The sequence below is a fragment of the Spermophilus citellus genome, assembly GCF_964194105.1.
Source record: "Spermophilus citellus genome assembly, chromosome: 5".
Classification (NCBI taxonomy): domain Eukaryota; kingdom Metazoa; phylum Chordata; class Mammalia; order Rodentia; family Sciuridae; genus Spermophilus; species Spermophilus citellus.
In genome coordinates, this window is record NC_138186.1 from 126,176,084 (window position 1) to 126,192,134 (window position 16,051).

General features: G+C 34.6%; 1 protein-coding gene across 2 annotated transcripts in view; it reads right to left on the bottom strand.

Annotated features, from left to right (window-relative positions):
* Positions 1-16,051, bottom strand: part of FAM184A (family with sequence similarity 184 member A) — a 129,989-nt gene that overhangs the window by 45,515 nt on the left and 68,423 nt on the right. For both annotated transcript variants that reach the window (XM_081293924.1, XM_081293925.1), the window contains exons 7-9: positions 11,326-11,487; positions 9,547-9,668; positions 8,934-9,084 (exon numbers count right to left, since the gene is read on the bottom strand). In XM_081293924.1, the coding sequence (XP_081150050.1) occupies positions 8,934-9,084; positions 9,547-9,668; positions 11,326-11,487 (435 nt within the window). The remainder of the gene's footprint in view (positions 1-8,933; positions 9,085-9,546; positions 9,669-11,325; positions 11,488-16,051) is intronic.

Consider the following 16,051-nt stretch of genomic DNA (forward strand, 5'->3'; position numbering starts at 1 on the left):
AAGATTTAGAAATAAGATTTCACAGCTCTAATAATTCTCCTAAAGCAAAAAATAAAAATTTATGTACCATTGTTCAATATTTAAACTAAAATAGTGAAGAAGATATGAATGAATAAAATTTAGGTGGAAAAAAGCTACTGTGTCAGGTAATTCTCTTTTTTAGTAGTTGTTTAGTTGTCAGTGGACTGTTGTTTATTTATTCATTTACATATAATGCTGAGAATTGAACCCAGTGCCTCACACGTGCTAGGCAAGCACTCTACCACTGAGCCACAATCCCAGCCCTTGTGTCAGGTTATTCTTAACATTTTTCTCAGAGACTCAGTCTAAGCTTCACAATTATAGATTGATTGAAACCTTGCATGTAAAATAATTTCTTTTTAGTATCTTATATGATGTAGGAATGAATTAAGCTGATTGATTACTATTACTGCTCTAATGTATTTCTTGAGTGTGCTCATGGGCACCAGCACCTGGGAAGGCATGTCCTGCATCACAGAAAAGCCACATGTTAAGTCCTCATTAGCTGACTGCCTGTATTTTAAAGCTAGTTATATAGATTTTGAAGTTCCATCTCTTAAATGTACCAATTTAAGAACTGAACAATTCTAAAAAGGGAGGAGGCTTTGGCATGGAAAATTAAAAATTAATAATGAAATACTTTCAGATTGATTCAGAAAGCTGTTTAGCATCTTCAAAGAAAAAAAGATTCAGGAGGAAGAATACAAACCACGTTAAGTCTAGTGAAAGAGGATATAACGTAGCTGAAATAATGACTTTTTTTTTCACTGAAGATAAATTAAGGACACACTTTCACATTTACTAAGTAAAATACTACAAATTAACTTTGAGCAAGGAACTGAAGTAGAAATGAGGAAGAATAATGGATTTGGGATAGGTTTTGGTAGACCAATTCCACTCCACATTTTCTTTTTTTTTATTTTTAGTTTTTTATTTGTTCTTTTTAGTTCTATTTAGTTCTTTTTACAGTATAATGTATTTTAACATATCATACATACATGGAGTATAACTTTCCATTTTTGAGGTTGTCACTTCACATTTTCTTAGAGAGTAAAATTAAGTCTTGTCAGCTATTGGCTTTTCATCCCCCAGCAACAAGTGATCTCCTTCTACCTTTTTAGCCTCTATTGCCTTTGACTTCCCTTTCCCTTCCTCCAGTCATCTCTTCTTAGAGCTCAAGTGAAACCCTACATAGTTTTTTGCTCTCCCAATTCTAGGCACAGGATTAAAAATCTTCTGGCTCAGCTTCTGGTCCTCAGGGTATTGACCAAGACCTCTGACTATTGGGAAGAGATGACTATTCCAGGTCCCTTATGTCAAATTCTGCTTCCTTTTATACTTCCATGAAAAGGCAATGCTGCTGGGCTGGGAATGCAGCTCAGTGAGAAAGTGCTTACCAGCATACCCAAGGTCTGGATTTAATCCCTGGTAGAGGGAGAGGAAAAGAAAGGGAGTACTTTTTCTTGTTTAAAAACTTAAGCACTTAAGAAAAGGTGTCTAAAAACCGAGGAATTGTTTTTCTTATATGCGCAAATACTATTTCTAAAGAGCAAGGATATTTTCATTGCCAACATAAACAAAGAGAAGGAACAACAGAATGAGTACTGAGCTCTAAGTCCAAACCAACCCCACAGTTTCAGGATCTGGATAGTTTAGATTGGAATTATCTAATGAAAATATCATTGAGAGCCACAAATGTGAGCCATGTATGCAATTTTAAATTTTTAGTAGTCACATGAAAAAAAAGTAAAAAAAGAAGGTAGAATTACTTTAGTCATGATATTTAACCCAATATGTTCAAGAATTACCATTTAAGCATGTAACTATACAAAAATACTAGCAAAACATTCATTTTTTGACAATTTTGTGATACATAGTATGTTTTACACTTAGATCTGATGAGCTTTATTGCAAGTGCTATATAGCCACTGTGGCAAGTACCTACCATACTATGCAGCACTGGTCTAGCAATCACAAAGCAGTCAGCAATAAACCTTAATAAAAACAGGGTTTTAACTGCTCCTGATGAAGAGCATTTACTTTGATGCTCCATTTCTTAGTGCAGTCATTGCTCTTTCCTACTGAATGTAAAAAATTCTAAAAATATTGGTCATTATAAAATCAATACAACTAAAACGCAGCTTCCCACTCCCTCTCCCCACCCCGAATAAGTAGCTGATCTTAAATGATGGACTCCTCTTCAGTGCCCTGGCTAAATCTCAAGTCAACTTTAACATTTTCTTCTCTTTTACCAAAGTATACCATTTAATTGTGTGCTATTTTTCTTTAAGGTTTCTCTTCCATTTTCAATGACATAAACTTAAGTCAAGTTTTAACTGGGCAGAATTATTTGTACTTCATGTATTCAACGATTTCTTCTTTGGTCCCTGTGCCTCAGTTTCGGTTCACTCTGTTCAATACCTATGAAGTGCTAACTTACTAAATGCCTGGCACAGTTTTAGCTGCTGGGGATAAACAGTGAACAACACAAAGGTCCAGGTCTCAGTAAACGTAAGAATCAATGTAATGCTGTGTAGTAACAAATGTTTTGAAGAAACACAAAGCAGAATAAGGGGCAAAGGGTAATAATGCAGGCTGCTATTTTAAAGAAAGTGGTCAAGGAAAAATTTTTGAGGAGTTAAAACGTTGAGTAACCAATTGAACAAAATAAAGGGGAAAAAAACACAAAGATAGGGAAAATGGGTTCCATGTGGAGGGACTGGCAGGTGCAAAGACTTCAAGATGGATTAGGCTTGTAGGGGGGTGTGTTCCAAGAATTTCAAGCAGTCCGGGATGGCTGTAAAAAGAGGAAAAGAGGAAAAGGGAAAGTGATAGGAGATCACGTTAACAACACAGCCAGAGACCAAATTGTGAGGGTCTCAGAGGCCATGGTAAGTGTGTAGGTTGTAATCTAAAGGTGACAGGGAGTCCCTGGAGAGTTTGGACCAGATAAATACATAAGCAGTACTTTGCTGTAGGAGATCCAAAGAGAGTTATAGTTGCAGTAAAGAGAGCAGCATAAGGGGCTTGGGATATAAGGTGGGATTGTGGAGGAACTGGTAAGCAGTGGGCAGGTTTTGGATGTGTTTTGAAAGTAGAGCAGTAGGGAGTGCTGTGGACTGGCTGCACAATGTCAGAAAGAGAGAATTGTCAGACATGGCTGAGTGGCAAATGGATGGTAGTGTCTAGGTGGAGGAGTTTGACTTTGGTGGAGAGGTGTGGAGGGATGATGTGCATTCAAGAATTCTATTTCATGTTGGCAAGGATGTGGGGGAAAAGGCACACTCATATATTGCTGGTGGGACTGAAAATTGGTGCAACCAATTTGGAAACCAGTATCGAGATTCCTCAGAAAACTTGGAATGGAACCATCATTTGACCCAGCTATCCCACTCCTCAGCATATACCCAAAGGACTTAAAATCAGCTTACTACAGGGACACAGCCACATCAATGTTTATATAAGCTCAATTCACAATATCTAAGCTATGAAACCAACCTAGGTTCCCTTCAACAACTGAATGTATAAAGAAAATATGTTACATATACATGATGGAATATTACTCAGCTATAAAGAAGAATGAAATTATGGCACTTGCCAGAAAATGGATGGAACTGGAGACTGTCATGCTAAGAAAAATAAGCCAATCCCCAAAAAACAAAGGCCGAATGTGCTCTCTGATTTGTGGATGTTTACTCACAATAGGATGGGGGAGATACCTAAAGTATCTAAAACTGACTCTAAACTAAAGCACAGAATGAAGATAATAGCTTTTGGAAAATTCTATAAAATAAAAAAAATATCTGATGCAAGGAAAGTGAAAATTTTATGTTCCTCTATGCCCATTTTTAGATAGGTAGATGAAAAGGCTGACATGTGTCAAAATTAATTCTTAAAAGTTTAAATACATATCAAAGACAAATTTGAAGAAATCAGGGAAGAAATAAAAATGAGAATAATGATACAACATATCAAAACCTCTGGGACACTATAAGGTGATTTGAAGAGGAAAGTTCATATCACTGAGCTCATTCATTAAAAGAATAGAAAGGCCAGGCACGGTGGGGCACACCTGTAATCCCAGTGGCTCAAAAGGCTAAGGCAGGAGGATAGGATCAAAGCCAGCTTCAGCAACTCAAGTGAGGCCCTAAGCAACTTAATGAGACCCTGTCTCTAAATAAAAATACAAAAAGCGCTGGGATGTGGCTCAGTGGTTGAACACCCCTGGGTTCAATCACAGGTTTAAACAAAACAAAGACTAGAAAGCAAAATCAACAGAACAAGAAAATAAAATCAGACCTGAACCCAATGAAATTGAGATAAAAAAAACCCAAAAAGGCAATGAAAGAAAACTTGTATACAAAATTGGTAAACCCTTAGCCAAGCTAAAAAAAGAGAAAAACTCAAACTGTTAAATTCCATGATGAAAATGGAAATATCCCTAGACACTACAGAAATACAGAGGATAACTGGAAACAATTTTGAAAAATTAAACTCCAATAAGCTAGAAAGTCTTGATGATATTGACAAATTCACTCATATATAGATAGATAGATCTACCTATCTATCTCTCTCTATATATGACCTACCTAAATTGAACCAGGAGGATATTAAAATTTAAGCAGATCAATTTCTAGAAATGAAACCGAAGAAGCCATCAAAAGCCTACCAACACAGAAAAGTACAGGACTGATTGAATTCCCAGCTAAGTTCTACCAGGCCTTTAAAGAAGAACTAGCACCAATCCTCCTCAAATTAGTCCATGAAATAGAAAATGAGGGAATTCTTCCAAACTCATTCAAAGACACATCAAGAAAAGAAAACTTCAGACCAATATCCCTGATGAATATAGATGCAAAAATTCTTAATAAAATACTGGCAAATCACACATTAAAAAATAGAGCATGATCAAGTGGGGTTCATCCCAGGGATGCAAGGTTGGTTCAACATACAGAAATCAGTAAATGTAGTACATCACATAAATAGACTCAAAGACAAGAACACATCATCTCAATAGATGCAGAAAAAGCATTTGACAAAATATGCATCAATTCATGTTTACAACACTGGAAAAACTAGGAATAGAAGGAACATACCTCAACATTGTAAAGGCCATATGACAAACCTGAGGCCAACATCATTCTAAATGGAGAAAAACTGAAAGCATTCCCTTTAAAAACAGGAACAAGAAAATTATGCCCACTTTCACAACTTCTATTCCACTTAATCCTTGAAACTCTAGCCAGAGCAATTATGCAAAATAAAAAAAATAAAGGGATACAAAAAGGAAAAGAAGAGCTCAAAGTATCTGTTTGCCAATGACATGATTCTTCTATATTTAGAAGGCCAAAAAATCTCTTACCAGTAAACTCTTAGAACTCATAAATGAATTCAGCAAAGTAGCAGTATACAAAATTAACACCCATAAATCAATTGTGTTCCTATACTCCAATGATGAATCAGCCAAAAGAGTAACTAGAAAAAAAATACTTAGGAATCAATCTTAACAAAACAGAAGAAAGACCTCTATAATGACTAACTACAGAACACTAAAGAAAAAAATTGAGAGGAAGACTTAGAAGATGGAAAGACCTACACTGCTCTTGGATAAGGAGAATCAATACTGTTAAAATGGCCATACTACCAAAAGCACTCAGCAGATTCAATGCAATTCCCTTCATATTCCAATGATGTTCTTCATTGAAATAGAAAAAGCAGTCATCTAATTCATTTGAAAAAATAAGTGGCCCAGAATAGCCAAAGCAATCCTTAGCCAGAAGAGTGAAGCAGGAGGCCTCACGAAACCAGATCTTAAATTATATTAGAGAGCCATAGTAACAGAAACAGCATGAAAACAGACATGTAGACCAATGGTACAGAAGTGGAGACACAGAGAAAAACTCACATAAACACAGTTATCTTATACTAAACAGAAGTGCCCAAAACATTCATTGGTGAAAAGATAGTCTCTTCAACAAATGTTTCTAGGAAAACTGGAAATCGATATGTAGCAAAATGAAATTACACCCCTATCTCTCACCCTGCACAAAAATCAACTCTAAGTGGATCAAAGACCTAGGAATTAGACCAGAAACCCTGCACCTACTAAAAGAAAAGGTAAGCCCAACACTTCAAAATATTGGCAGAAATTGACTTTCTGTACAAGACTTCTAAAGCACAAGAGATAAGATTTAAAATCAATAAATGGGATGGCATGAAACTAAAAAGCTTCTTCTCAGCAAAAGAAACAATCAAGAGTGAGGAGAGAACCTACAGAATGGGAGAAAATCTTTGCCACCTGTACCTCAGATAGAGTGTTAATTTCTAGGATATACAAAATACTCAAAAAGCATAACACCAAAAACCCAAATAGCCCAATCAATGAATGGGAGGAACTGAAGAGACCCTTCTCAAAAGAAGTATGAATGGTCAAGAAATATATGAAAAATGTTCAACATCTCTAGCAATTAGAGAAATACACATTAAAACTACACTGAAATTTCATTTCACTCTAGTCTGAATGGCGATTATCAAGAATACAAGTAACAACAAATGTTGATGAGGATGTGGGGGAAAAGGAACACTCATATATTGTTGGTGGGACTGCAAATTGGTGCAACCACCCTGGAAAGCATTATGGAGATTCCTCAAAAAACCAGGAATGAAACTACAATTTGATCCAGTTATCCCACTCCTTGGCATATATCCAAAAGACTTAAAATCAGCATACAACAGTGACATAGCCATAAACATCAATGTTTATGGTAGCACAATTCACAATAGCTAAGCTATGGAACCAACCTAGATGCCTATCAGCAGATGAATGTATAAAGAAACTGTGATATGTATGTATGTATGTGTGTGTGTGTGTATGTATATATATATATATATACACACACACACACATATAAATATGTATGTTTATACGTATGTATGTATATATAATGAAATTTTACTCAGCCATAAAGAAGAACGATTTTATGACATTTGCTAATAAATGGATAGATCTGGAGAATGTCATGCTAAGTGTAATAAACCAATCTCAAAGAATCACAGGTCAAAGATTTTCGCTGATATGTGGAAGCTAAACCATAATGAAGAGGAGAGGGGAGAGAAATTCAGTAGATTAGACAAAGGGGAACAAAAAGAAGGGGCAGATAGGAATAGGAAAGACAGTGGAATAAATCTAATATAATTTTCTTATGTACACATATGAAAATACCTAAGTGAATCCCACCACTGTGCCCACCCACAAGAATGGGATCCTAATTAGAATAAGATATATCCTATGCTTGTATATCTTATCAGAATGGATTCTACTGTTATGCATAGCTAAAAGAACTAATAAAAACATTTAAATTCATATCAAAACAAGTTATTTCATGTTTTCCTTTGCTCTAAAGAGGATGAAATACAGGTATGCTAAGGTACAAAAATAGTCTCATGTTCAGTTCACTCAGAAACTATTAAATATGTGAAAATGCAGATACTCTTGATACTTTTTCATAGTATATGCTTCTGCCCAAGCCCTAGACTTATTCCCTACTCTTAATCCTTTAATATCATCAAGCCCAAGCCTGCTGAACTAATTAATTTTCCTAAGTGCAGAACATGATAGAGGCTTAGTAACATTCTGTCCTTCCAGATCCCTAAATAGAATGTAAAATGAATTAGTGGTGCACACATATAATTCCAGCCTATAATTCTAGTGTGTTGGGGAGGCTGAGGCAGGAGAAACACAAGTTTCAGGTACAAGTTAAAAAATAAATAAAATAAAAAATCTCAAAAAATAAAAAAGACTGGCGATGTAACTTGGTTGTAGAGCACCCAGTACTGTCTAAAAAGAGAAAAAAGAAAAAGAAAGTAAAACAAATGTGTAGATGGTAATTAGCAAGGTAATATGGCCAGAACTTTTAATAACTATTTCTTGTTCCCATTTTTGTCTGAATTTCAAAGGTTTCAAATGATTCACGAAGCTCTCTCTCACACGTAGTATGTAATTCTATTTCAGAATAATATCGTAAATTATTATGAAATACCAGGTACAAATTGGCAGACCTTAAGCATTCATTTTTTTAAAAAATTGGTGAATTATAGACCCCAAGCATTCTTGAAAGACACTGTACATATGTACCTATGTGACAAATAATCTTAGAAAAAGCCTTTCCTGTTTATTTTGAAATTAATCATGATCACAAACAGAAACATAATTGTGGATTTGCAGCACTAAAGCACCAGCTGCTTTTTGCCCAAATTCTGCACTTGTTTATCAACTGATGACTCATGTAGTCTATTTAATTACTGCTTTAGTAGGAGAATGCTAAGAATTCATAAAGTTAGAGGTTATGTAAATAAGTAAAAATGTACAAATTACTTTAATTATAGTTATAAAAGTTCTGGAAATAAGAAAACATAAAAAAGACAGATTTCAAAATATTATCACCATTTGCTTATGTGATACTATCTCCAAGGGGCTTCAAGTACTAGCCCTTTGGTGAGAAAGAAGTTAACTGCTTGTTTTTGAAGAGTGGTTTTAATTAATCAAGGTACATTTAAATGTTCCCTTCTGTTGTGAAAAGGTATCTAAGAGCTTAAAGGAGATTTTATATTTTCAAAGAACAGCTACCTTCTCTACTTAAAATCTCTAATGTGTTCAGTTGAGTTCAAATATTAAACTAAGAAACTTATCAATTATTCACAGTTGACTATATATATAAAATAATTTCTTAGCTCAACATTTCCCAAATTTTTAAATATGTTGTCTTAGTTTTATTCGCTTTAAATCTTTTTTTTAAGTTTGCCCTATGAAAAATAACAAAATACAGTGAATTTGCACACAGTGCTTTATAGTATTTTCCTAGCTCAAGAGGGTCAAGGAAAATGAATCTTTAGAAGGTACAGGCTTTAATTACCTGGTTTAAGAGATCTTCGACTTTCTTCTGCCATGAGTCCCTGGCAGCATTTTTCTCTCGCTCTTTTAATTGCAGCAGCTGAGACATTGCTGACTTCTTATCCTCTTCGTGTTGAAGCCTTAACTCTTCACGAAGTTTAGAGCATTCCTGTCTAGAAAAAAAACACAAGTATTTACTTTGTAAAGAGAATTATTTCTCTAAGTGAATAATGTGAATGACATACAGTCATTCACAGCTTTTATAAATGCCTAATCCTCCTCAAATGTCTGTGACTCAGAGTAGGAGCTGATTATTTCATAGCTAAGGACCATAAGGTAAACTGGTAACTTACTCATCACTTGTTTATCCACTGATTAAGGACAGAACAGGTACTAGAATAAATAAGTCTGTTAACTTCTGATTAGTTCTCTTCCTATTTAATAAAATAGGAAATAAAATCAGAAAAAAATAAAATCTGAATTCAAACAGGAAAAAAAAATTCTGAAATCTCTGCATCTAATCCTGGAGAAAAAAATCATTTAAAATACTATCTTTAACAATGTAAGTCATACGACAGGAAAACTTTCTTGCACATCTGTATTGGAAAGGTGACATTACAGAATAAAAAATATACCTAAGATTTTCAGTCCACTTTATCTCCAAGTCATGGGCCATTTTGTCCACTCTAAGATTCTCTTCTTCCTTCATGGCAGCAAGTGTTTCTTCATGCTGGTGCCTCTCCTGCTCTAGCTCAGCCTGAAGAATAAAAACCTTTCACTGAAGATATCTTCAAAAGCAAAGACACTGCTGGTTATTTCAGGTAAGTATCAAGTGTTTGTGTTACAATTTTTAAGTTCTTATGAAACAATAACTGTGATGTTATCTATGACAATTATTCAAGATTTTGACAATAAAATATATAGTACACATCTATCTATTTATTTTCAATGCTGGGGATTGAACCCAGGGTCTCACACATGCTAGGCAAGCACTTTTGGCACTGAGCTGAATCCCCAGCCCTACACATTTCTGTTTTAAAGCTTGTCTAAACTATATTAAGATAAATAGTATAAAATAAATAAATAAACTCTATTAATATGAGTAGTATAAAATAGTATAAGTTATTTAAAGAGTTCAAAGTTGGGGGCTGGGGACGTGGCTCAAGTGGTGGTGCACTCGCCTGGCATGCGTGGGGCACTGGGTGCGATCCTCAGCACCACATAAAAATAAAAAAAGATATTGTGTCCACCCAAAACTAAAAACTAAAAAATAATTAAAAAAAGAGTTCAAAGTTGGTATTAATCATATAAACTAAACATTTCTTCCATGGGTACTTAACAACAGATTGATTATTGAATAATTTTTGCATATACAACATCACAGTTATATTATTCAAATTAATTCATATTCATATTCAAAAAGCATTCTTTTTTCAAAGCTTAAGCACATAGCTGCATCCCTCTAACTTGATTAAAAGAATTATGTGGAACTTAGGCTACTATTTTAATAGACAGTAGTCCACATGCTCATTTGTTATGGTAATATAATATGATATATATGAAATCCCTGTTGATAAGCATAGATCATATAGCTCCCTGGAGCACAGGCTAGAGATGACCTATTTGGACATCACAGGCAACCATGGACCTCTGCCAGCAGTGCAGCCACTCTAAGGACACTAGGTAGTAGGAAAGCAGATGATGGTCCATCTTCTTGCTACCACAGTGACCTTTTCTGGACCACCCAATTCCTAACAGCATGTGGTACAGCAGTTTTGAGGAGTATATCCAGATGAAAAAAAAAAAAAAGTAAGTAAGTCATGGGAACTGCCATTCAACATTGCTGACCTGGTTATTAAACAGTAACTATTGAAAACTGAATTAATCCAACTGTTCTTTTCAAGTCCCCTGCCTCCAGGAACTGCATTTTATTAGACTGCATTTATTATTTATTAGAATGTTTTGGGCTGGAGGAAGAGAGGTTGCTTTGTTTTTTTTTTTTGGATACTGGGGATGTATTCAATTAAAATGAGGTCACCCTTAATCCAATATGACCCATTCCTACAAAATGACGATGTGAAAACAGAGAGAGACTGAAATTATGCAGCCAAATGTGAAGGAATGCCTGGAGCAACAAGAAGCTGAAAAAGGGTAGGAAAGATCTTCCATTAGAGATTTAAGAGGGAGGACAGTTCTGTCAATACCTGATTTTAGACTCTGAGCCTAGAGACTGTGAGATAATCAATTTTTATTGCCATAAGTCACCAGGTTTTGTAGTACTTTGTTATAATAGCCCTAGGAATCAATACACTAATTACATACAATTTGATATTTTAAATAAGTCGTAATCAAAGTGGCTAAATTATATTTTTTATTTTGCTGATGTTTATCTTACATTAGAATTATACAATTACCTCAACATTTACTAGAACATCCTTGGTTTCTTTCAGTCTGCCTTTAGTCAAGTTAAGCTCATTCTGAAGTCTTTCCTGGGAGTCCTGAAGACTAGCAATGAGTCCTTCAGCAGAGCCAAGACCTTGTTCACTTTTCCTTACCAGATCTTGGAGGCGGCCAATCTGCAAGTACATAGAACACTTTTAATAGGCCTCATTTTAATAGACTAGCAAAACAGTCTCACAATTCCTTTTTTAGAATTTTTTTTTTAGTTTTAATTTTACTGAATGAATAATAATAACCTTTATCATCTGTTTTTTTTTTTTTTTTTTTTTTTTGTGTGTGTGTGTGTGTGACAGGGTACTAGGAATTTAACCCTGGGGCAATTTACCATTGAGCTACATCCTTGGCCCTTTTTTTTTTTTTTTTTTTTTTTTTTGAGACAGGATCTCACTAAATTGCTTAGGGCCTTGTTAAATTGCTGAGGTTAGCCTTGAACTTGCCATCCTCCTGCCTCAGCCTCCCAAGCCCCTGGCCTATATTACAGGCATGTGCCCTCACGTTGGCTCATCTGCTGTTTTTTGAAAAGACCTCCATATTTATGGCTTCCCTTTTAAGACAACTTTGTAAAAAAAAAAAAAATGGGTGTATCTCTCAAGCTCTTGGTTTTAAGAAAAAAAGAGGTTGTGAGGGGAATGGGAAAAAAAAAAAACGAGAGAAATGAATTACAGTAGATGGGGTAGAGAGAGAAGATGGGAGGGGAGGGGAGGGGGGATAGTAGGGGATAGGAAAGGTAGCAGAATACAACAGTCACTAATATGGCATCATGTAAAAATGTGAATATGTAACAGATGTGATTCTGCAATCTATATTTGGGGTGAAAATGGGAGTTCATAACCCACTTGAATCTAATGTATGGAATATGATATGTCAAGAACTATGTAATGTTTTGAACAACCAATTAAAAAAAAAGAAAATTCCTGATATTATCATATAACAAAATACCGATAAAAAGCAATTTTAGAGCAAGATAAAAATTATAATAAATATTGAAAAAAAGTACATGAAATATTTTAAAATCATTCTTTAACTAAATATATTTCATTTTAGTCCAGTTCTTCTGCTATTTACAAAGGTGATAAATTTAAGTCAATACTGACAAGTTGATGTATGTATCCTAGAGAATAAATTGTGATTTCTGAGTTTCCATACAAAATTTGTCTAGTGAAATTTTTAAGAGTTGAATTTATGTAATCTTGAAATTACAAGCAAATGGACAATTTGTTGATTAGGTAGGTCTCTACCCTCTAATTATAGGAAATAAATCCATGAATAAGACCTTAAATTATTTAGGAAAATGCTATGAAATAAAAACTCCATTTTTAATAAATACCTATAAAAAGGAATTGGAGCAAGATAAAAATTATAATACAGATTGAAAAAATTGTAGATGAAATACTTTAAAACCAAAAAAATGGACAAGCCTATAAAAATCCTACAAAAATTAAACTGGGAATTTTAAAAATATTATTAGAATATTTATCATTATAAATACAGGTATCACAAATAAAACTAAAATAAAAGGTCTCCAGCACCTCTCTGACCCATAGCCCTCTCTAGGCGCACAGCCCTCCATGAAAGTATATGCTGATATATGTATATGCTCACCAATTCTGGGGAAGGGTGCAGTACATTATCTGGTTAGTGTCTCTAAAAGGATGCTAACCTCATGAAATGATATATGGAGACTCCCAATTTTTCTGTAACTTAAAATATTTTCATAGCAAGAGAATTACCTGTTTCTTGAAAGATTATTAAAATTCACCCACTATATTCTATGGGTTTAGTGCCTCTTTAGGCATATGTTAGTCTATTTTCTTTCATGGTTATAACTGGTTTGGTTGGATTGTTCAAATACTTTGAGTCATATTAAAAATTTAAATTTTTACACAAAAATTTCTTTCTTAATTTAAAATATATACTAGCATGGGGCTGGGGCTGTAGCTCAGTGGTAGAGTATTTGCTTTCCACTGTAAAACACTGGGTTCGATCCTTAGCACCACATACAAATAAAATAAAGATGTTGTGTCCACCGAAAACTAAAAAATAAATATTAAGAAATTCTCTCTCTCTTTTAAAAAAATACTAGCATATTCATATATAGCATTTGCTTACACTGTTCTAAAATTTTATCTGTCACTAACTATATTAAATGGCCCTGCTTTCTCTATTTTATGTTGCTTATTTTTATCTTCTCTACATTTTATATTCTATGGCTTGCCATAAGTATGTATCATGATGGTGAATGAATGACTGTAAGGACAGCAGCCACAATAGAATTCAAAGATTATTTAACTTAGCAGAAAATCTAATTTCAAGACCTGAGTATACCACTAAAAAAGAGAAGTAATAACAATCAATAAGGGAGGAATAATAAAATTTAACAACAAAGAATATTCTTTTATAATCTAGAAAAATTTCAGATGACTAAAAAAAATTTCAGATATGTAATATGAAACATGAAAACATTTATAAAGAACAGTGTTCTAGTTACCACATAAAGAGTTAAAGAGAAGGTATGTTAAAGAAACTAAGAATCTAATTAGAGATAGAATGAACATTTAAATAGGCAAAAACTTTAAAATTTTGCACAATTAAATATACTATAAAAAGTAAGTGGCAAACAGCTGATTAAAATGTTTCCTAAAATATAATAAAAATGGATATGTGTGGAAAATATTTGCTATTTTCCAATATAAAAATCTCTCTTTGGCATCTGGGCAACCTACCCTCCTGGTCCATATAGTCTCAGTAGGGAGTCCAAACTCTAGTATGCAGAGCTTGGTTAGAGTTTATACTCTAACTTGTAACTTATAAACTAATTAGGATGTCTCAATCTGTTGCTATCAGGAATGTTTCAGGGCAGGCATGTGGATTAAATTTATATACTCACAATAAGGAGTCTTAGGATCTTTTAAAGGAGTGCCTATAAAGACCCTTTCCAGTTGCACATGTACCTAAGGGAATCTGTGATTGAAGTATGAAATCAACAGAAAGACAGCAAATCCAACTTAAGAAAAAAAACAGAGTTCCAGTTCTGAATGTTGTCATGCCAAATAATAACATTTCCTTTTTTGTTGGACTAGTTTGAGCTAGAATTTTTGTGATTTGCAATAGGGATCAATATTCAGATTCCTTTTATTAATGTGCACCTTGAGAGAATGCAGTTAGTAGGAACCTTCTCCCTGAAATACCTATCCATCTACATTTACTTTCTGCAACACCAGAGTAAATTTATAAATCTCAAATATGGCCACAGGTATAAGCACTAAACCTCAGGAAAGCATCCACATATTTGTACTTAGCATTTTCCAGTTGCTTCCCACAGTTCTTAGCATAATATTAAAAATATTTCGCATGGATTAAAAGTTTACCTATATCTCCAGCTCAGCTTGGCCAATTATCCTTCTCTGATCTTTATACTTACTAAAAGGAAGTGTAAGCACTGTGGTTAAGAATTAAGTTCTGAAATCTCAGTGCCTGGATTGGAATTCCGGCTTTACCCACCTACTACTGGATGAGGGCAAGTTATGTAACTTTTCAACTAGTTTTTTACTGCATAGGGTTGTGAGGATTAAAGGAAAGAAAAATAAAAAGGGCACGCTAAATAAAACTTTACTTTGGAATGTAGTAAGCACTAAACAAAAAGCACAGTTGCTATCATACTCCATTTATACGGCCATTTCTACAATTCTTAGAAATATCTCATGTCTCAGGGTCTTTCTATAAGCTTTCCTTTGTTTATTATCCTGTCAAGCTCACTTACCACCATTTTGCAATATGGGTAGACTTATAAGTACGTGTTTCTATGTTTCTCTCCATGATAGCAGGAACCAAGTCTGACTTAGTCACCACTTTAACCACAGTGCCTAACGGTTCTTCAGTACTTAACAGTCATTCAATATTTATGGAATAGATGAATGAGTTAGTTACTGAAAAAGTTCATGTATACTTAATAGCAATCAAAAAGAAACAAAATTTCCTTTAGCCTCTCAATATGAAGGTATCTAACTTCGAAAAGCCCCCCACCCCCAATGCCTTTGCTTTATTGACCTTGAATTGTACCAGGATCACTGCTAGGCCATATTGTCAGGTAGCAGGTAGACATGAGCAGTAGGAGCATGAAGTTAAGGGGATAATTAAATAGACAGGGCCTACATGCTGGTCTTCCACAAGTTTTCCTTGGAAAAGCCATCTACCCAAGGCCATTCTGGTCCTGCTCTTTGTTAAGTCAACAGAGAATGTTACTTTTCCTTGACAAACAACCTGTCATATGTAGGGCTATTCTCAGAGCTAAGGAATATATGTCTGTGTTAGTCAGCTTTTCATTTCTGTGTCCAAAATACCCAACAAGAACAACTTAGAGGAGGAAAAATTTATTTTGGCTCAGGTTTCAGAGGTTCAATCCATGGTGGGCTAACTCCACTCTTGTGGGTTCAAGGTGAGGCAGAACATCATGATGGAAGATCATGGTGGAAGGGTATGGTGGAGAAGCACTACTTGGTTCATAGTGCCCAAGAAATAGAAAGAAGAAGGGGCCACAGGGAGGATGAACCCTTCCAGGGCATGCCCTAGTGACCCACCTCCTCTAGTCACACTCCACCTGCCTACAGTTAACTCCCAGTTATTCTATTCAAATTAGAATGGATCAATTAAGTTGTAGCTCCCATAATCTAATAATTTTAC